We start from the raw sequence: 23,810 nt of genomic DNA on the forward strand, positions 1-23,810 counted from the left end.
CCGAGACTACTTTTAACGACACCGTGGTCACAAAGAGGTAACTTATGCAACTATTGCCATAATGAGCCCGTGAGCTGCTGCATCCCGTCTGGGTTGGTGAAAGTATGTGCTGGATTATAAATCGTGCCTCTCACCTGTGTAGTCGAAGGTTTATGGCCATAAACCGAGATGTTAGAAAAGTTGGAAAGATGCTTGTTTACAACACTACACTAAAATAAGTAAAAAGTATCGTGCTGACATCTTATCGCCATCAGTATCGGCAAATAGTCAAGACTGCAATATCGGTATTGTATTGAAGTAAAAAAAGTTGTATTGGGAATTTGGGACGCCCCTAATTATTATCCACCATTGTACATAGAGAGGGTATTCATTTGTTTGCGTAAATTATCTTAACTACAGGTATCGATTATTTTAGGGAACGAGTAGCACATTTATTAGTTTGTTCGAGTAATCGATAAATAAAATAAAACACGCTTTTATAACCTCAATGCAAATTTTAGGGAAAATGGTTGAAATAAACAATATTTTTTCCGCTTGCCATAACTTTTATTCTTTTTTTCAAAATGTTATAAATCCTCAAAACTGAAATTGCACTTTTGACTTGTGTGCATGATAAAAAATTAATTGAAAGAAAAAACTCTTTACCATTCACCGCCACACAGATCATGACATCCACACGCCACCGCTCTCATGTTCGCTCGATTGCAGAGTATGAACAGAAACTATGTTTGCTTATGTATTTTTTTATTCCGGCACGCCAAGTGGTCCAAATTGTATCAGATTTTATTAAGTTACACTTCTTTAATAATTAATCGAAGCAATCAAATTAACTGATTTAATCAAATGAGTGTTGCAGCCTTACTAAACTCACCCTTCTACTCCTGAACCTCTGCACGCTAAAGGGTGAGCAAATGTTAAAACATGCACCCTTACTGTCTTTCATGTGCTATTATATTTCTACCAAATACACCATGGGGTGGCGGTCCTTTCATTGCGTAATCCAGGTGTGACTTGAAATTTCCCCACAGCTCTACAAAATTCCATTTTTGGGTGTTTAGCTGAATTGCATTTAGAAATATAGTACGCACCTTTAGTGTACTAAAAAGCATGTGTGTTCAATTCGAGCAAGTTTGGTTGAAAAAAAAACAAGAGTTCAAACCCCGGCAGAGTCATACCAAAGACTATAAAAAAAGGACCCATTCCCTCCCTGCTTGGCACTCAGCATCAAGGGTTGGAATTGGAGGTTAAATCACCAAAAATTATTCCCGGGCGGGGCAACCGCTGCTTCTCATTGCTTCCCCTCACCTCCCAGGGGGTGATCAAGGGTGATGGGTCGAATGCAGAGGACACATTTCACCACACCTAGTGTGTGTGCGACAATCATTGGTATTTTAACTTTAACTTAGAGGAGACCAAACCAATCAGAGTGCATTGTTCAGTATCGTGACCATTGATTGGCTCAGGCTCAGTCAGCATTATTATACCGGATTAAATGAGTGTAAAGGTGACTCTGTGGGTGTTATTTCTTGGAAATATATATATATTTTTTTTTTTAAGATCTCGCTATGCAAATATTACATTTATTAGGAATAATCCGTACTTTGTGGAAATTCCTATAAAACTGGAACCAATTAAAAGCAATACACGAGGTTTACTGCAGGGGTCTGCAACCTACGGCTCTGGAGCTGCATGCGGCTCTTACATGCCTCCAGCCTGGCTCCCTTTGGCTTTTAAAAAATGTAAATAAAAAATTTAATTTGTATTCATTTAGTTAGTCTATTTTAATGTAGCCGTTTTTATTTTAGAGTTTGTGATCTTGCAATATTTTGTCGAAATGTATGTAACACCCCCGATGCATCATCTTTTGCTGCCAAGCAATTGCATTTTTTTAGTGGTGAACCCCAAGTAAATTAGCAATGGACAAATCAAAAAGAGAAACATTTCTGATAAAAATAAAACATTTAGTGCTACATGGACAGTTTCATTCGCGTTTACTGTTGACTGTCATGACTAGGACTGTTTTCCCGAGGTGCAAAACGACTGGATCGGACAACGGTCGAAGGTACGAACAGTATTTAATCTTAAATCAACACAGGAACAAAGAAAAGGCGCTCACAGGGAGGTACAAAAACTTGGCTGTGAAAACAAAACTTGCGCTAAGGCAAAACTATGGACATAAACTAAAACTTGCACAATGGCATAACTATGAACAACTAAAACAAAAACACTTACTGTGAAAGAGAAAAGGGTAAGAAAAAAGGCATTATAGGTATCATGGGTTTGTCGAGGGTGATAGATGATGTGTAGGAGGTGATGTCGCTAGGCTGACTACCTGGCAACTGTAGCTTAAATAATACTATGGTGATTTGAAACAGGTGCGTGACATGGGGACAGGTGAAAACTAATGGGTTGGCATGGAAACAAAGCAAACAAGATAGATAGATAGATAGATAGATAGATAGATAGATAGATAGATAGATAGATAGATAGATAGATAGATAGATCGATAGATAGATAGATAGATAGATAGATAGATGGATAGATAAATAGTACTTTAATGATTCATTCAGGAGAGTTACTTTATTTAGCAATTAAAGCCCTCAAAGATCAATAATGTAGGACAACATTGATTTTAATTATTTAATATTTCACGATCCACTCTTCCCCCACTCGTGAACAAGACTCCTAGGTACTTGAACTCCTCCACTTGGGGCAGGGTCTCCTCCCCAACCCGGAGATGGCACTCCCCCCTTTTCCGGGCGAGAACCATGGACTCGGACTTGGAGGTGCTGATTCTCATTCCGGTCGCTTCACACTCGGCTGCGAACCGATCCAGTGAGAGCTGAAGATCCCGGCCAGATGAAGCCATCAGGACTACATCATCTGCAAAAAGCAGAGACCTAATCCCGTGGCCACCAAACCGGAACCCCTCAACGCCTTGGCTGCGCCTAGAAATTCTGTCCATAAAAGTTATGAACAGAATCGGTGACAAAGGACAGCCTTGGCGGAGTCCAACCCTCACTGGAAATGTGTCCGACTTACTGCCAGCAATGCGGACCAAGCTCTGACACTGATCATACAGGGAGCGGACTGCCACAATAAGACATTCCGATACCCCATACTCTCTGAGCACTCCCCACAGGACTTCCCGAGGGACACGGTCGAATGCCTTCTCCAAGTCCACAAAGCACATGTAGACTGGTTGGGCAAACTCCCATGCACCCTCAAGAACCCTGCCGAGAGTATAGAGCTGGTCCACAGTTCCACGACCAGGACGAAAACCACACTGTTCCTCCTGAATCCGAGGTTCGACTATCCGGCGAAGCCTCCTCTCCAGTACACCTGAATAAACCTTACCGGGAAGGCTGAGGAGTGTGATCCCACGATAGTTGGAACACACCCTCCGGTCCCCCTTCTTAAAGAGAGGGACCACCACCCCGGTCTGCCAATCCAGAGGTACCGCCCCCGATGTCCACGCGATGCTGCAGAGTCTTGTCAACCAAGACAGCCCCACAGCATCCAGAGCCTTGAGGAACTCCGGGCGGATCTCATCCACCCCCGGGGCCTTGCCGCCGAGGAGCTTTTTAACTACCTCAGCGACCTCAGCCCCAGAAATAGGAAAGTCCACTACAGGTTCCCCAGGCACCGCTTCCTCAAAGAAAGACGTGTTGGTGGGATTGAGGAGGTCTTCAAAGTATTCCCTCCACCGATCCACAACATCCGCAGTCGAAGTCAGCAGAACACCATCCGCACCATACACGGTGTTGATAGTGCACTGCTTCCCCTTCCTGAGGCGCCGGTCGATCTACGTTCCCATCCTCACCTATGGTCATGAGCTTTGGGTCATGACCGAAAGGATAAGATCACGGGTACAAGCGGCCGAAATGAGTTTCCTCCGCCGGGTGGCGGGGCTCTCCCTTAGAGATAGGGTGAGAAGCTCTGCCATCCGGGAGGTGCTCAACGTAAAGCCGCTGCTCCTCCACATCGAGAGGAGCCAGATGAAGTGGTTCGGGCATCTGGTCAGGATGCCACCCGAACGCCTCCCTAGGGATGTGTTTAGGGCACGTCCAGCTGGTAGGAGGCCACGGGGAAGACCCAGGACACGTTGGGAAGACTATGTCTCCCGGCTGGCCTGGGAACGCCTCGGGATCCCCCGGGAAGAGCTAGACGAAGTGGCTGGAGATAGGGAAGTCTGGGCTTCCCTGCTTAGGCTGCTGCCCCCGCGACCCGACCTCGGATAAGCGGAAGATGATGGATGGATGGATGGATGGATATTTAATATTTTTGAGTAATCACAGTAAAAAGTTAAATAAAATCCTACTAAATATATTTGAGATCCGAAAGGTTCCCCACTCATAAAATGATGCATTTTTTATATACATATATATATTTTTTACTTTTAAGCCTTAAATTTCAATATCAACTTCCGACATATCTGTCGATTTTAAGTTTGAACTATTATTTTGTTTGTTTTATGCTATTTTGTCAAAACGTTGATGTTTTTATATGGCAATATTTTTTCCACATAAAACATTTCAAAGTGATAATTTTTAAGTAATAATTCATTATAACATAGATTTTTTTTGTCCTATTTTATAATTTTTTTTGAGCAATGGAAAAAAAAAGAAAATAAAGACAAAAGGGGAAAAAACTGCCTGCATGGCAGCTGTGTGTCAACATTGCCACTTTTTTTCATTAGATTTCACCTCATTCCAGATTTTTTAAATGTATTTTTAAATTTTTGCAATACTATCAATTTTGCAATTTTTGCAGAATGTGTGGCGGGCCGGTAAACAATTAGCTGTGGGCCACAAATGGCCCCCGTGCCGCACTTTGGACACCCATGGCTTAAATGTAATGAAACTAAAAATAATGTTATTGTCGATTTGCTCAAACAGAGTTTGCGGCTCTAGGTGGGTGAACTTTGGTGGGAAATGGGCTCAAAATGACTCTTTGTATGCTGAATGTTGCCGACCCCTGGTTTACTGTGTAAATCACCCAAATAAATAAAATCTAATTATACAAGTTGTAATTTTTTAACATCAGAAAACCTGAATAAAAGCTCAATTAAATGCATCAATGTATGCATATTTTTCATTTCTTCATTTTTATTCATAAGTCTCTCTCTCTCTCCCTTTCTCTCTCCCACACACACAAACACCAAAACCCCCTCTTGCGTGTCGTATTTAAGTGTCTGGATAATAGCAGCGTCAGAGACCTGCGGGGGTCTCACAAAAAAAACGGTGCTCGGGTGGGCAGCATCGCACACGAGGAGGGGAAAGGCAGAGAGGAAAAGAGAGAGAGATGAAAGTTCACCAGTTAAAGGCGGCAAAGTGAGTCTTGACAACTTTTACGCACGGACGCGCACCTTTTTTACGCACCGAACCGGGAAAAGGGAGTTTTTTGCAAGTGATGCCAAGCTTCTTCTTCAGATTTTTTACTTTTGAATTGGTCAATGGCTGAAAACGTAAGAAATCCTAGAGGAGACTGATGGGGAAATTACTGGCATAGACTTCCAGCGTACAGTCTTTTAAGAAAATCGAAAGTGCTGAAGAAAAGAAAAAGTCATGCCCCGACCAGGCAAGAACTCGTACAGTGACCAGAAGCCTCCATACTCCTACATTTCCCTGACTGCCATGGCCATCCAGAATTCCCAAGAGAAGATGCTCCCTCTGAGCGACATCTATAAGTTCATCATGGACCGCTTCCCTTACTACCGAGACAACACCCAGCGCTGGCAGAACTCCCTCCGGCACAACCTCTCCTTCAATGACTGCTTCATCAAGATCCCCCGACGGCCCGACCAGCCGGGCAAAGGCAGCTTTTGGGCTCTGCACCCGGACTGTGGGGACATGTTCGAGAACGGTAGCTTCCTGAGGAGACGGAAGCGCTTCAAGGTGTTCCGAGCAGAGCACATTGCTTGCAAAAGTTCCTCCATGATGCACTACTTCCACCACCACCACCACCACCACCTCCAGGCGGGGGGGAAGCCGGGCGCTGCGGCACCCGGGCATCAGGAGCCCTCGCTGGGCCAGGTGAGCGCCGTGGGCCGCCTGCCTCCTCACTTCCAAAGCTACGGGGGCATCGCTTGCTCCCAGCCGGGCGGCTTTAAGCACCCGTTCGCCATCGAGAACATCATCAGCCGGGACTACAAGGGCGTGATGGCGAGTGGGCTCCCACTCACCTCGGTCATGCACCACCTGGGTTACCCGGTTCCCCCACAGCTGATGACTTCCATGTGGCCCCACGTCGGGATAATGGCAGAGTCCGTAGGCGCCCCGTCTCCAGAGTACTCGCCCTTCGGCGTGCCGACCAAGAGTCTGTACCACCACAGTGTCGCCGGGCCCACGCTGCCCGCCGTGCCGGTGCCCATAAAGCCCACCCCGTCTCTGGGTCCGGTGCACGGCTTGAGTGGGATGCAGCCCGGTCCGGCACAGCTGTGCACCCCAGCCTCCTCATCCTCCTCCTCCTCTCATCCGGCGATAGAGAAAGGCGATGCAATGGAGGGGAAAGGCAGCCTTCTCCGCCCCGCGGCCCTCCTGCTGGCTTAATGTGGACTCCGAAGCAGCCTTAAAAAAGAGGAAAGTTGTCATGTTGTCATTTTCATCTGTATTTGCACATTTTGTGAGGGTATTTATCAATGAAATACAATCAGACACGCTGAACCCAAAGAAATAGGACAAACAACCTTTCCCCCTCCCAAAAATGCAACTTCTTTTGTGCTTTTTATTTATTTTCTCCAATATCATTGAGATAAAAATCAGCTACAGTATGCTTGACTGATATATATATATATATATATATATATATATATATATATATATATATATTAGGGGTGGGCAAATTAATGCGTTAATTACGCGTTAACTCATCAATCTATTAACGCCGACAATTATTTTATCGCACATTTGCGTATGTTGTTTACATGCTTTTATTTTGTTAACGCCTTTTCTTAACAAGATGGCATCTCCCGGATGTACTTCGGCGTCGAGGGGCTCTTGGTAAAGATGGAACATTTGGCAAAAATACCGGACAATTCTGCAAATTTCATGGCTGGCTTACAGTGTGGTCAATTCTGAATGTGGATAGATCGGGCCGTTTTGGACTGAATGACGCGGGCTTGCTAGACCAGCTAGCTAGCATGGGAATACTTTGCCGGCTACATCCAGCGGCCTGTGAGGCAGCGGAGTATTTGTGTTGTCTGTCTATTTATGAATAATGCAGACGAGGAGTGTTGGCTGAGTAATTAACGTTTGCTTTCAGAGCGTGCATATCACAACATACAAGATGCCGTCATGGCGACACAACCTATACCGGGCTACCGCGCATGCTCGTCACTCCTGTTGCATGCTGGGTAGGGTAGTTCTTTTATTCCCTGGCTCATAACATCACAAATAGTACCATGTATATGCGTTCAGTTTATCAAAGCACCAAGAGAACAATCGGAAAATTCCCATCATATCAATTCCTAGATATGGTCATAATTATTTTAAGTGCACTACGCAGAATAAACACAACATTATTAATATTGCTACTACGGATAATTTGATCAAAAATTCCCTAAAACACCCCACTACCTATCATATAGGTTTTTTAAACATAAGATCCCTGATAAAAAAAAAAGGTTTCTGCTGTTACCTCAGAAATTGCCTGTTCAGATGTTATGATTGTGGCTCAGAGATTTGTATGTAGATTATATTTATTTTCCATAACAAACAGGATAACTTAAGTACCCTGGCAGTGGCAATAAGCTTAAATGTTTGTATTTACATTTTTTGAGTTGATTTTCATAAAATATGCTATTTAACTTCTACTGTTTGACAAGGACTGATTTAAATTGTGTTTGCACAACAAATGTTTTGGCGCTTTTGTTCATGTGGGAGAATATTCCAATAAAGGTGCATTACACACTGCTTTTGAATTCATTATTGGGCTTTGCGTATACAATGCAGTTAATCGCGATTAATCGGAGAAATAGTGCGATTAACTTCGATTAAAAATTGTAATCGTTGCCCAGCCCTAATATATATATACATATATATATATATATATATATATATATATATATATATATATATATATGTATATATATATATATATATATATATATATATATATGTATGTATATATATGTATATATATATATATGCATCATTTTTTTCCATTATTAGGCCTTGTTGCACTTTTGAAACGTTTGCATTGTTGTATTAGTGCATTAAAAATGTCTTTATCTGAAGATTTATAAAGAAATGACAGCTATTGGGTGTCCCTTTTCATTGCTTTAATAGAACATGGAAATTTGGGGATCGACAGATAGATGGATGGATGGAAGATAGATAAAGTAGATGGATGGATTTTAAATTGTGATTTCAAATGAATACAATAGAATTGAATTTAAAGCAAAATGTGAAAGCCATGCATAAGGATATAAAATCAATAAATAATAAAATAATAATAAATAATAAAACTTATTAAAATGATATTCCATTCATACTTTTCACATCTACATTTCACATGCCTGCAAGTACATTGTGCCTAAAACTTTGCAATGATCATAAAAAAAGCAATATCTGTAAAAAAATAAAAATAAAAATTTGGTTTTACGTTAGGTCAGGAAAAAACACAGAGGCTATTTCATCCCTACAAGCCTGTTTCACAGGTTTCTCTGAGCATATATATATATATATATACATATATATATATATATATATGTATATATATATATATATATATATATATATATATATATATATATATATATATATATATATATATATATATATATATATACATACATATATATATATATCTTAGGTCAGGAAAAAACACAGAGGCTATGTCATCCGTACAAGCCTGTTTCGCAGGTTTCTCTGAGCAGGCTGGTAGGGATGAAATAGCCTCTGTTTTTCCTGACCTAAATATATATATATATACATATATATATACATATATATATACGTATATATATATATATATATATATATATATATACCGTATTTCCTTGAACTGCCGCAGGGCAAATAGTATGCACCTGCCTTGAATTCTTGTTGGGTCAAACTCGCTTCCCAAAATAAGTAGTAAGCTTAGTATTACCGCCTGGTCAAACTTGTGACGTCACGAGTGACACTTCCCCTGTCATCATTTTCAAAATGGAGGAGGCTGATTTCAATACCAGTAATTTGAAATCGCATAAAGGGAAGAAGATTAAGAGCTATTCAGTAGGATTTAAGGTCCAAGCTTACATCACACTCAAATGTTTACTGCATACCTTTGGTAAGTGCCGGAGTGAGAGGAGATTTTAGAATAATTAGCGCATGCTTACCTTTACCGCATGTCTTTGGTAAGCGCAGGAGTGAGAAGAGGTTTTAAATTAATTAGCGCTCCGGCGGCAATTCAAGGAAATACGGTATATATATATATATATATACATATATATAGATATATACATACATATAAATACATATATATATATATATATATATATATATATATATATATATATATATATATATATATATATATATATATATATATATATATAGATATAACAACATATATTAAATAGATCAACATTTATAGAGCCTCCAACTTAATGCCTCATAGTAAATACCTAAGTGAGGTGAAACAGAATATTTTTCTATATCCTACTGGCAACAAGCGTCCACTGCAGTGGACATTTCTATATATCATAACAGGAAATATTTCAAATATGGAACTGACAAAAGAACCAAATGTCCACTGCAGTGGACGCTTGTTGCCAGTACGATAGAGAAAAATATTCAGTTTTACCTCACTCAGGTATTTACTGTGAGGCATAATTAAGTTGGAGGCTGTAAACATGTAGAACTACTTACAAATATCTTTATACAGTAAATCAAATAGATATTGTACATCCAAATAGAACATTTTAGTAGGAGGACTTTTAATTTGAATTGTATGACAAAAGGGAATATTGCATAATTCTATCAGTTTTTTAGAGTTGTTCGTGCACCTTCATAATTTACTAACACTGTCTTTTTTACGCATAAGAAAGGTAGGGTTTTAATTGGTGGGAGGGCGTCCATATTTGAGTGACGACCTCCGTCTCCATGAAGAAGCCTGGCCAACACGACATTAATCACTGAGCCGATGCATGATGTTCCTCTCAGACGGACGAGGACTTCAAAAAAAGGAGGTGACTGGATCAAGTTTGACTCTTTTGTTTTGCTACGTTTAAACGGCCGCTTTGAAGCTTCCCCTCTCCAGCAGCACAAAGCGTCAGGTTGGGTCCACTGGTGAGAGTGACTTATATTCTGCCTGTCGTGGCGCCCCCTTCCCTACTCTGCTTAGCATTCCAAAGGCTCCTAAAGCAGGCGCCATTGTCACACCAGCCTCTGAACAAATAATTGAGATGCACCAGCTTAGAGGAGGCGTAGGAGTGGAGGGGAAAAAAGAAAAACCCTATTGCTGGTTTTATTGGCAGAACACGCACTTTTCCTCACTTGGACTTATCCAAAGTTAGGTCCTGAGACTCTTCAAACACACACAATAATAAAAAAAAAAAACATGACAAATGTGCTTGACAAACAGGCTCTACATTAGTGTAGGTTAGGGGTCGGCAACCTAAAATGTTGAAAGAGCCATATTGGACCAAAAATACAAAAGCAAATGTGTCTGAAGCCACAAAAAAATAAAAGCTATATTACACACAGATAGTGTGTCATGAGATATACATTGAAATGAGCGGACTTAAAGGAAACCAAATGAGCTGAAATATAGCTACAAATGAGGCATAATGATGCAATATGTACATACAGCTAGCCTAAATAGCATGTTAGCATCGATTAGCTTCCAGTCATACAGGGACCAAATATGTCTGATTAGCACTCCACACAAGTCAATAACGTCAACAAAACTCACCTTTGTGCATTCATGCACAACGTTAAAAGTTTGGTCGACAAAATGAGAGAGAAAAAGAAGTGGCATAAAACACGTCTTGTGGTTTAAAGTTGTTTTGTGGTTTTATGTTGTTGTGCTGTGGCTTGCAGTTGTTGTGTTGTGGTGTTTTCTTATGTGACCCTTCTTAGCCGCCAAATGTAAGTCCTTCTTAAGCATGTTCAACAATACCGTGATAATTATAATTGGGATCCTTTTAATCACAATATCACACATCATCGCATCATTTTTTTTATTTTAAATTCAAAATTATACACCATCTAATCTAATAAAGTTTTAACAAAAATTGTCACTCCAAAATTTGAGGAAAGAATGAAAAATAACTGATAATTCACCACTTTGACTGAATAAAGTAAATAATATATATATATATATATATATATATATATATATATATATATATATATACATACATACATACATATATACATACATATATATACATATCTTGCCGTAGTTAGCTTTTTTACGGCTAATAGCGTTGCATGCCAACGTGTTACTATGGTAGAAAAAGTGTTCCTCTGTGATTGCTCTTACAATAACAATGTCGCTACAGCTTGGTTATTATACAGGTTACGGTACGTAAATGAAGTGTTGTTGACAATTTTTGAATGCATTTTTAAAGTGTTTTAGAGGAAGAATTGATTGCAATTTTTACATGTTAGAATAAAAAAAATGAAAATAACTTTTGTCTTCTTGTCTCTCATAAACCATCCATCCATTTTCTACCATTTGTCCCTTTCGGGGTCACGGGTGCTGGAGCCTCTCAGCTGCATTTGGGCGGAAGGCGGGGTACACCCCAGACAATTCGCCATCTCATCACACAGATCGACAGACAACATTCACACTCACATTCACACGCTAGGGACCATTATAGTGTTGCCAATCAACCTATCCCCAGGTGCATGTCTTTCAATTAGTTAAAACAGGTGTTTTTTATCTATGATAGGGTAACAATATCAAATTTAGGGCTGGGCGAAATGGCCTTTTTTTAATATCTCGATATTTTGCCTTAGCCTTGAATGAACACTTGATGCTGTCGTAATGGAGGGGTCGCAGCTTGCTGCGGGGTCGTTCTACCAGGAAGGCAGACGGACTACTCAGGACATGACGTGCGGGTAAAAACATGATCCAATCTTGAATCTAAAAAAAAAAGTGAAAACAAAAAGGCGCACAAGGCGAAAGCACAATTTGATGCAGAAAACAAAACTAACACTTGGACTGAACTATGGACATGAAACAAAAGTAGCTAACTGATGCATGAATGAACAAAAACCTGGAATGGCATTACAAGAACAGAACGCATAGCATGAAACAAACAAGACTTACTGTGGCAAGAACAGAGCATGAAATGAACATAACTAAGCAAAACATGATTACAAGACATGACAGATGCATGTAATCACAGCAGTATGATGATTCTATGTGTCTACATCAGGGGTCGACAACCTTAAATGTTGAAAGAGCCAAATTGGACCGAAAATACAGAAACAAATGTGTCTGGAGCCACAAAAAATAAAAGCCATATTACACACAGATAGTGTGTCATGAGATATAAATTGAATTAAGAGGACTTAAAGGAAACTAAATGAGATCAAATATAGCTACAAATAAGGCATAATGATGCAATATATACGTATGGTTAGCCTAAATAGCATGTTAGCATCTATTAGCTTGCAGTCATGCAGTGACCAAATATGTCTGATTGTCACTCCACAAAAGTCAATAACGTCAACAAAACTCACCTTTTTTGCATTCACGCACAACGTTAAAAGTTTGGTGGAGAAAATTAGACAGAAAAAGAAGTGGCATAAAACACCTCCTAGAAAGTCGGAGAAAGTTGTACATGTAAACAAACTGCGGTGAGTTCAAGTACGCCAAAATTAGTAGGAGAAAACGGCGCTCGCCAAATACTCGAATCAGTGAAGCATGTTTAACATAAACAGTGTGCTTTATAAAAAATTAGGGAGGTTTGTGTCATATTTTTCCTCTTGCAAAAACTATATTAAAACGAAAAATATGTTTTTTTCCTCAAATTTTTTTCCATTTTTCATACATTTTTGAAAAAGCTCCAGAGAGCCACTAGGGCGGTGCTAAAGAGCCGCAGGTTGCCGACCCCCGGTCTACATTAAAACATTCTTCTTCATACTGTATTAATATATGCTCATTTTAAACGTTCATGCAGAGAGGGAAATCACAACTAAGTAAATTGACCAAAAGTGTATTTATTAAACGGTTATTAAGCAGTGGCACAAACATTCATGTCATTTCAAAACAGAAAGTGCAAGATTGTCAGAGACATTTTACACTTTTGTACATGATGTCACTAAGATGATGTCAACTAAGTCAATTGACCAAAAGTGTATTTATTAAACAGTTATTAAGCAGTGGCACAAACATTAATGTAATTTCCAAAACAGAAAGTACAAGATTGTCAGAGACATTTACACTTTTGTGCATGATGTCACTAAGATGACATATCAAAACACTAAATTAAAGTGCACTTTTTGTACAGAACGCCACTACAATAGTTTAAAACAAATAAAGTGCACTTTTGTGCATGATGTCACAAGATATTACAATAACTGTCAAATAAAAATGAGTTGCACAATAGGAAATCAAATATGTCCTTCCCTATGTGGTAGGTTACTGCGGACATTATCTCCTTCAGTTGTTGACTATTTTTTTTCCGTACGGTGTTGATCTGGAAATAGTTGCTTCGGCATTTTGTTGGTGTGGCACCGGCCGGAGATGTTGACATGCGGAGTTGTAAGCACTCCTCATTCTCTAGCGGGTGACTTTTCAAATGATGCTACATATTAGCAGTGGTGCTACTTTTTGTAGCAACGCTTTTGCCGCATAAATGTTGAACATGTTCCCACTTGAAGCCAAACCACCACCAGACGATGGACCCCCTGCTGTTTTTCTTGGTAATTAATTCTTACTTCATTTGTTACCAGATTGTCACCATCTTTCTCTCATATTACCACCTGCACCACACTGTTAGCATCACAGCTAATGTTACCATGTTGTTACCTGTGATGTTGTACACGTGGCGTATGTAAGAAAGTGCGCTTGTTTTAAGTCTCTGTGAGAAGGAGACAAGAAAGAGTGAGAAGAGCCTGTAGTGTAATTCCAGCAGCTAAAAGCAACTGCGTGAGAACGTATACTCGAAATCACAGTATAGTCATTTTCTATATCGCACAGAGACAAACCCGCGATATAGCGAGTATATCGCCCAACCCTAATTAAATTATGTAAAATCCAAGAGTTGGTCTTTTTTTGCTACTTGTAAGTTTTACAAAAGGAATCCCTTTTTTTAGATGACTCAACGCAGTCAACGCAGTTATTATTTTGAGTAGCAAGATAAGCGTCTCTTACCTGGTGGAGTGGGAGTCTTGACTTGGGGCTGCATGAGTGCTGCCCACACTGGAGAGCTACGGTTCCTAAAGAGAAAAAAATATTTTAAACTTTGAGATTCCGAATCGGGGCTCTTGGCACAGGTGTGTCCAAGTTTGCTTTCTAGAGTATTGAGAATATATGATCAAATGCTTGTAGTACTCACTTTGGCCACAGCCACCATCCCAAAATATTCTTCTTGTCTATGGTTTAAGTCACATTTGTAGATTCTGAATTGGCGTAAAAGTGTAAAAAAAACGGTATTTCTGGGGAGCCTCGTGAATGAATGAATAAAACATCAAGGTCGGAGGTGTGTTACCGTCACAAGTGTTGAATAGGCAATGACAAATTAGTGGTAATTAACCACACTTCATAGAGGGCAGGGGGGTAAATTCTACATGAGGTTTTTTTTTTGTAACCATTAGCGAGAGCAGGACATCATAATGAGCAGCTTAGTTTTTTGATCACTGTGAAACTGTTTGGAAATATCCTTCATTAAGACGGGTGCTTGCCAGTCACACACCAGCGAGGCGGAGATGACCTGTAACGCACACATGGACTGTATCAAAAACAGCAAACTGCAACAACAACACTCACATTTCAGCAAGCATGTGTGGGGACAATAGATGCATTGCAAAAAGTCAGTGTTCAAAAACAAGAGACAAAAAAATACAAAAATGAGGGGTATTTTACTTTAACTAAGCAAAATTATCTGCCAACAGAACAAGAAAATTTGGCTTGTCAAGGCTTTCCAAAACAAGTAAAATTAGCTAACCTCAATGATCCCCAAAATACCTTAAATTAAGTATTGTCTCACTAATAAGTGCATTTTCTTGGGAGAAAAAATAAATATGTCAAAAAAAATTCTTAAATGAAGTAAATGCTAGTGCCATTATCTTGACATAATGATATGCGCACGGCATTACATTTCTTGAAACCAGCAAACTTAAACTAAATTCTAGTTTATTTTTCTTAATGGAAAGGCAACAAGGTGTAAGAACGAGGACTTTGTGTCAGGCTTGGTAAAAAGGATAGGCCTCAGATGCAGAGTAGGGAACTTTGACAGGCTTTTATTTTAAAAGCTTCCTTTCACCTCCAAAGTCCAGGAATTACAACATGGGTGTCAAACTATGCCCGCGGGCCAAATTTGGCCCGCCGTGTAATTTCATTTGGCCCTTGAGGCAATAAAAATTAACATTAGAGCTGGCCCACCGGTGTTATACAGTGGCGGTGCCACTGTATCACCGCATTCAACTATAATTCTCATACTTGCCAACCCTCATGATTTTTCCAGGAGAATCCCGAATTTCAGTGCCCCCCCCCCCCGAAAATCTCCCGGGGCAACCATTCTCCCGAACTTCCACCCGGACAACAATATTGGGGGCGTGCCTTAAAGGTACTGCTTTTAGAAAGTCACGTGACCGATCATGAGCTGTTTTGGTCACGAGACCGATACGCGACCTTTGTCGCACTGGCACCTGCGAGCCAACCTGTGTTTATAAGGAAGTGCATTTGTCAACGAGATGCTGCTGCCAACAGAATCGCCGCACTTCTGTCGTTTATTTGTCATTTATCGTCGTCGGAGATCTTGGAGCAGACTCAGGCAAAAAAAAAGATTGGAAAAAAGGTATTTGTGTTCATTTCCTTGTCGTTTCATCCTGTTCTCTCAAAGTTTCTACTCGATCTGTTAGTAGGGCTGTAACGGCAGGTGTATTTGTATTGAACCGTTTCGGTACGGGGGGTTTTCTAAGCTAAAGTCTAAACAAGCTGCTTTAAAAAGCGTAAAACAGCTAATCCCTTCGATAGCTCAGTTGGTAGATTGGAGGGCTGTACTTGCTTATGCTGAGTTCCTTAGGGCACTGGTTCTCAAATGGGGATACTTGAAGGTATGCCAAGGGGTACAGTAAGTGGGATTTTTTTTTAATATTTTAAAAATAGCAACAATTCAAAAATCCTTTATAAATATTTTTATTGAATAATACTTCAACAAAATATGAAAGTAAGTTCATAAACTGTGAAAAGAAATTCAACAATGCAATATTCAGTGTTGACAGCTAGATTTTTTGTGGACATGTTCCATAAATATTTATGTTAAAGATTTATTTTATTCCGAAGAAATGTTTAGAATTAAGTTCATGAATCCTGATGGATCTCTATTACAATCCCCAAAGAGGGCACTTTAAGTTGATGATTACTTCTGTGTAGAAATCTTTATTTATAATTGAATCACTTGTTTATTTTTCAACAAGTTTTTAGTTATTTTTATATCTTTTGTTCCCAAATAGTTCAAGAAAGACCACTACAAATTTAATGAACCAGAAACTTGTTAAACCTTGGCTAGAAAGAGGACTCAGGTGCAGAAGGGGGACAATGGACACAGGCTTTATTTAACAGTTTTCTTTGAAATCTCTTTGAACAGAGTGATTAAAGCAAAGCGGCTATGGAATCTATGATAACAAAAGACATAGGCAAAACGCAATAAACAGAAAATCACTCCATAGGGAGGAAAAAGGCAATAGCAAAATTACACACAAATCTTCTAACAAAAGAACAACAATCTATGATTAGCTAAAAAAAGGTAAATCACTCACGCAGAGGAGACAAGAAACTTTTAACAGAAAGTGTGCTATAAAAAGCTGAGAAAACTACAAACTAAAGCGCTCCAAGAGGGGAAAAAAAGAAGGCAAAGCACTGAAATTAGACACAAAATTCTTGACCAAAAACTTTAACAAACAAAATCACTCTTTCTCAGAGGAAACAAAGAAATCAATAAATAAGGCAAGGCAATACTTAGCAAAACTTAGCAAAACTTGGTTCAAGGCTGCAGACAAGGCTGGAGGCACATAGCGAGACGATATACTCTGGCACAAGACAAGAGGAAGACCAGACATTTATACACATGAGGGAGAGTGACACAGGTGGGCACAATCAGGCAATCAGGAGAGACATCAGACCAGTGAAACAGGAGGAAGAGCAAGTGACCTGAAACGAGAGGGAGAGTTAACCTTTCAAAATAAAACAGGAAATGACAAGACAACATGAAACCAAACAAAACCCAGACAATACTTCACCCAGGTGTGACAAAACTATTGACATAGTGCTGTATTTTACTTCTTTATCTTTTTTTTTCAACCAAAAATGCTTTGCTCTGAATAGGGGGTACTTGAATTAAAAAAATGTTCACAGGGGGTACATCACTGAAAAAAGGTTGAGAACCACTGCCTTAGGGCACTGGTTCAAATCCAGTTTGATGGATCACTCATTAAATTTTTACCATGAATTGATTAACGTAGACAATTTGAAAAACTTATTCGGGTGTTACCATTTAGTGGTCAATTTTACAGAATATGTACTGAACTCTGCAATCTATTAATAAAAATTTCAATCAATCAATCAACAGTGCGTATTCAGAGCGCATGTAAAAAAAAAAAAAAAATTCCCAGTCCACAAGTATCCTCATTAACAACACGTTCTCCTAGATTTCCATGTTATGATACATGTTCACATTATTTATTGACTGTATCTAAAAAGATAAAAAATGTTCTTATTAAAATGAAGATATGAAATAATCTTAAATTAAATACAATGACTTGGTTCATATTATTGTGTATACTAGGTCATAAAATCAGTGTCAGTTGAGTCGGTCCATTGGTTGCCTGTAGGGATTTTTAATGTCCAGCCGGTGTCAGTATTTAGTGACACAGTATTGACACAGTATCGATACAGTTTTGCAATGTGTCGAAACGCTACATGACGCCTCATCAACCCATCACTACTCAAAATAGTAACGAAGGGATTGTGACATCTTCGTGGCATCGTGCGCAAGGGGTGCTTCTTCCATGATGCAGTCGGGCATTGATTGCTTGTGGCTGTCCATCGATTACGATGATGACGTTGCTCCAGTAATGGGTTATTGAGGGGGGTTTCGAATATGCCATTGCATGTGGCTGTGCAGGCCAATGCGTGACCCGCATGGTTTGCCACATGTGGGGCAGATGTAGTCCACGTTTGAGAGGGGGGCCCCTGCAGCGCACTGATGTCGCTGTATACATTGTCGTTTTCTCCTCTCAGTGGTCTGCTCTTGGAGATGAGCAATGCCAGCGTGACTGCAGGTGCGCCAGGTGTGGCGATCAGCAGCCAAGACTTCCCGTGCGGAAGGCTATATGGCACAGCGCTTCAGGAGGTTTTTTATGTGGTCCTTGTAGCGTTTCCGCTGACCCCCAGGAGACCTACAGCCTTCCTGGAGTTGGCCGTAGAGGATCTGTCGGGGGAGTCTTTGGGCGGGCATGCGGATTACATGCCCCACCCAGCGTAGATGTCTTTGCGCAAGGAACACTTGGATGCTGGGTGTTTGGGTCCGGTCAAAAATATCCACATGAGGGACCCTGTCCTCCCAGGTCAGACCCAGAATCCGTTGCAGGCAGCGGATGTGGTATCTCTCCAGGATTCTGACGTGCCTTTGGTAAGGGGTCCAGGCTTCCGAGCCATACAGCAGTGTGGACAGACAAACTGCTCTGTAAACAGCTGCTTTGGTGGAAACTGTCAGGTTTCTGTTCAGGAAGACCCTGTTTTTGAGCCTACCGAAGGCAGCAGACGCTAACCCAACACAGACCTGGATGTCATTATCGATGTTACAGGTGGGGGACAGGACGCTTTCGAGGTAGGTGAAGTGTTGAACGATGGTGAGCTGCTGGCCTACAATGTTGTAGACAGGCATTTCTGACTGATGGATAGAGTGTTGCGCAATGATCTGTGTTTTTGAAATGTTGACCTTGAGTCCTAGGGCACTGTACGTGGATGAGACCACGTTGAGTGCACGTTGGAGAGAGTCTGGCGTGTGGGCAAGGAGAGCACAATCGTCAGCATACTGAAGTTCTAGGATCTGTTGTTTTGTAATTTTAGTGAAGGCCTAGAGGCGCCGGATGTTGAAGAGACTGCCGTCCAGCCGGAACTGTATGTGGATGCCATCTGTGGTTCCCAGAGCTTTGTGTGAGAGGAGAGTGACTGCCGAGAGAAAGAGGTTGAATATAACAGGGGCTAGGACACATCCCTGCCTGACCCCGGCTTTCACATCAAAAGAGGGGGATTGCTGGCCTCCAATGCGGACACAGGCTCGCATTCCATCATGAAGTTGTCTCAGGATGTTAAGGAATTCCCATCCTTCCCAGTAAGTCCCAGAGGAGATTCCGGTTTACCGCGTCAAATGCCTTGGACAGGTCGATGAAGGCGATGTACAGATCCTGGTGGTGTTCCCGGCACTTTTCTTGTACCTGCCTGGCTACAAAGATCATGTCAGTAGTACTCCGATCTCTTCTGAATCCACACTGTGATTCAGGCAAGATGTTCTCAGAGATGTGAGTAACTAAACGAGAGAGCATGATCCGAGCAAGAACTTTCCCAGCAACAGAGAGCAGGGAAATTCCTCTGCTTTGTCACCTTTCCTCTTGAAGATGGTTATTATAGTAGCATCCCTCCACTCCTGGGGGATGGCTTCAGAGGACCAGATGGAGTCAATCAACTGGTAAAGCCGGCAGGTGAGGAGATAGCCACCAAACTTCAGCACCTCAGCTGGGATACCGTCAGGGCCTGGGCTTTTGTTGTTTTTTAGGCCCTTGATGGCTTTTTGGACCTCAGCAAAGGTAGGCGGGGAGTCCAGGTGGTTGACAGGGGGAGTGGTTGGGAAATTGGTGAAAATGTCTTGGTCAGAGGGATTTTTGGAGTTAAGGAGAGTGTTGAAATGTTCAGCCCATCTATTTAGGATCTGGGGTGTGTCCTTATAGAAGGTGACTCCGTCTGGCGATCTGACTGGGGTTATGTTTTTTCTCTGTGGACCATATATGGATTTGACGGCATCATAAAATCCATGAGAATTGTTGGTGTCAGCATAGAGTTGGATCTCGCTGGCTTTTTTGATCCACCAGTCATTCTCCATGGCTCTAAGGGTACGCTGGACTTCGGCTCTTATGAAAGAGAGTCCAGTTTTTAGTGTGATGGATTGTGGGTTGGCCAGGTAAGCAGCATGGGCTTTGTGTTTTGCCTGGAGAAGTTTATGGATATCCGGTGCACTGTTGTCTGGCAATGACACAGCGTATAGGTAAGAAAACAGATTTATTTAACTAAAAAACAGGCTAATAACAAAACCACTGGTGCTTAGGAAAAAGGCAAACAAATCTCTACTAGAGTGTGAGCTAGGGGAACAGAAGGTGGCTAAGCGCGGAAGCATTAGCAAGTAAACATGTAGAAAACAAAGAGGCTAGGCGTGAAACTAGCGAGTACAAAACGGATTATTACCGAAGTCACGAGTCACTAAGACATCGAAAGGCGTGTAGCAAACTTGACGAGACCAGAACGAGTAAATGAAACAGGTCGGTTAATATAGAGTCTCTAATCAAAACCAGGTGTGCAAAGAAAGGCAGGTGAACAAATCAAGTCGCCATGGTGACAAAAACAAACCAGGAAGTGCTCAAACTAAGACTCGGAAGCGTCCATGAATCAAGAAGATAAACACAAGTGACTCAAAACCAAATAATGTAAGATCCGAGCGGCGGATCTTAACAGGGATTCAGGATCAAGGAACATAAGGACGAGACGAGGCAAGGTAAGGCAAGGCATGGACATGGACATGGACGCTAGAGAGCACGAATAAACGAAACAGTCTGGCACAGAACAAAGGCAGGAGTGGGCTTATAAAACACATGAGGATAATAGGGAACAGGTGGAAACAATATGAGAACAGGGATGACGTCAGACTGATGACACAAAAGGAAGCGCAAGTGACCTGAAACGAGAGGAGAGTTACTTTTCAAACTAAAACATGCAAATCATAAGACAGAAAAAACCAAGACAAGACATCCCTCACCGCGGTGTGACAATTTGGTGCAACTTGCTGCGTGGCTTTCCCAGCTTGCTGCAAGGGTTGTTTTCCCGGAATGCAAACGGACTAGACCGGACATGGGGTGACGAGAACAATGGCATGGACCGAATGAACACAAGAGATCCAACATGGGCAGAGCAAGAGATGAAAGATGTTATTAGAGTATCAGGGGTAAATAATAGTGACATGATTAACAACAGGTGTGTGAGTTCAAACAAATGAGGCAGGTGAAACTAATGGTTGTCATGGAAACAAACAAACCAGGGTGTGCGCAAAAACAGGAACTAATGGAGTCAAAAACAAAACAGACCATGACTAAACAGAAGCCAGACCACAGACCATGACACAAGGCAACCGCTTGTCACTCTCTGGGTTTCCTAGCCGCTCAGGCAAATCATAAGGTCTAACAGTGGTTCTCAAATGGGGGTACTTGAAGGTATGCCAAGGGGTATGTGAGATTTTTTTTTAAATATTCGAAAAATAACAACAATTTCAAAAATAATTTATAAATATATTTATTGAATGATACTTCAACAAAATATGAATGTAAGTTCAAAAACTGTGAAAAAAAATACAACAATGCAATATTCAGTGTTGACAGCTCAATTTTTTTGTGGATGTTTCATAAATATTGATGTTAAAGATTTATTTTTTTCTGAAAAAAATTTTAGAATTAAATTCATGAATCCAAATGGATCTCTATTACAATCCCCAAAGATTAAGTTGATGATTACGTCCATCTGTAGAAAGCTTTATTTATAATTGAATCACTTGTTTATTTTTCAACAGGTTTTTGTTATTTTTATATCTTTTTTTCCAAATAGTTCAAGAAAGACCACTACGAATGAGCAATATTTTGCACTGTTACACAATTTAATGAATCAGAAACTGATGACATAGTGCTGTATTTTACTTCTTTATCTCTTTTTTTCAACCAAAAATGCTTTGCTCTGATTAGGGGGTACTTGAATTTAAAAAATCTTCACAGGCATTGAAAAAAGGTTGAGAACCACTGGTCTAAAAATGCATTTTCCCATTCATAATTTGATCGTGCCAAATGCGTGCTCTTTCAGTCATTGGTGCGCAAGATATATATATATATATATATATATATATATATATATATATATATATATATATATATATATATATATGATTCAATTATAAATAAAGATTTCTACACATAGAAGTACTCATCAACTTAATCTTTGGGGATTGTAATAGAGATCAATCTGGATCCATGAATTTAATTTATTTTGTTTTGTTGCATGGCTCAAAATCATTCATATATATATATATATATATATATATATATATATATATATATATATATATATATATATATACATATATATATATATGTATATATATATACAAACCCCGTTTCCATATGAGTTGGTAAATTGGGTTAGATGTAAATATAAAAGGAATACAATGATTTGCAAATCAATTTCAACCCATATTCAGTTGAATATGCTACAAAGACAACATATTTGATGTTAAAACTGATAAACATTTTTTGTTGTTGTTGAAAATAATCATTAACTTTAGAATTTGATGCCAGCAACACGTGACAAAGAAGTTGGGAAAGGTGGCAGTAAATAATGATAAAGTTGAAGAATGCTCATCAAACACTTATTTGGAACATTAAACGGATGTGCAGGCTAATTGGGAACAGGTGGGTGCCATGATTGGGTATAAAAGCAGCTTCCATGAAATGCTAAGTAGTTCAAAAGTAAGGATGGTGCGAGGGTCACCAATTTGTAAGCAAATTGTCGAACAGTTTTAGAAGAACATTTCTCAACAAGCGATTGCAAGGAATTTAGGGATTTTACCATCTACGGTCCGTAAAATCATCAAAAGGTTCAGAGAATCTGGAGAAATCACTGCACGTAAGCGATGATATTACGGACGTATGATCCCTCAGGCAGTACTACATCAAAAACCGACATCAGGGTGTAAAGGATATCACCACATGGGCTCAGGAACACTTCATAAAACCATTGTCAGTAACTACAGTTGGTCACTACATCTGTAAGTGCAAGTTAAAACTCTACCATGCAAAGTGAAAGCCATTTATCAACAACACCCAGGAACACCGCCGGCTTTGCTGGGCCCGAGCTCATCTGAGATGGACTGATGCAAAGTGGAAAAGTGTTCTGTGGTCTGACGAGTCCTCATTTCAAATTATATTAGGGAACTGTGGACGTGGTGTCCTCTGGAACAAAGATGAAAATAACCATCCGGATTGTTATAGGCGCAAAGTTCAAAAGCCAGCATCTGTGATGGTATGGGGGTGTCTTAGTGCCCAAGGCATGGGTAACTTACACATCTGTGAAGGCACCATTAATGCTGAAAGGTACATACGGGTTTTGGAACAACATATGCTGCCATCTAAGCGCTGTCTTTTTCATGGACGCCCCTGCTTATTTCAGCAAGACAATGCCAAGCCACGTGTTGCAACAGCGTGGCTTCGTAGGCCTGCCTGCAGTACAGACATGTCCCCCATTGAAAATGTGTGGCGCATTATGAAGCGTAAAATACGACAACATGACCCTGGACTGTTGAACAACTTAAGCTGTACATCAAGCAAGAATGGTAA

At 40.3% G+C, this 23,810-nt stretch overlaps 2 protein-coding genes across 3 annotated transcripts in view; both read left to right on the forward strand.

Moving 5' to 3' along the window:
- LOC133558151 (uncharacterized) overlaps positions 1-23,810 on the forward strand; it is a 192,932-nt gene that overhangs the window by 168,547 nt on the left and 575 nt on the right. The gene's annotated exons all lie outside the window — the stretch shown is intronic.
- foxb2 (forkhead box B2) lies at positions 5,476-6,559 on the forward strand. Of its 2 annotated transcripts, XM_061921527.1 has the most exons (2): positions 5,476-5,915; positions 5,970-6,559. In XM_061921527.1, the coding sequence occupies exons 1-2, from the start codon at positions 5,568-5,570 to the stop codon at positions 6,549-6,551; spliced, it is 930 nt and encodes a 309-aa protein (XP_061777511.1). In that variant the 5' UTR covers positions 5,476-5,567; the 3' UTR covers positions 6,552-6,559. The 2 variants fall into 2 exon arrangements, with proteins under 2 accessions (XP_061777511.1, XP_061777448.1); XM_061921464.1 differs by having other exon boundaries at positions 5,476-6,559.

This window comes from Nerophis ophidion, linkage group LG01 (assembly GCF_033978795.1).
Source record: "Nerophis ophidion isolate RoL-2023_Sa linkage group LG01, RoL_Noph_v1.0, whole genome shotgun sequence".
In the NCBI taxonomy this organism is placed as follows: domain Eukaryota; kingdom Metazoa; phylum Chordata; class Actinopteri; order Syngnathiformes; family Syngnathidae; genus Nerophis; species Nerophis ophidion.

What these genes read in the sequence shown, in the direction of transcription:
- foxb2 (XM_061921464.1), top strand. Translation starts at nt 5,568, where the DNA reads ATGCCCCGACCAGGCAAGAACTCGTACAGTGACCAGAAGCCTCCATAC.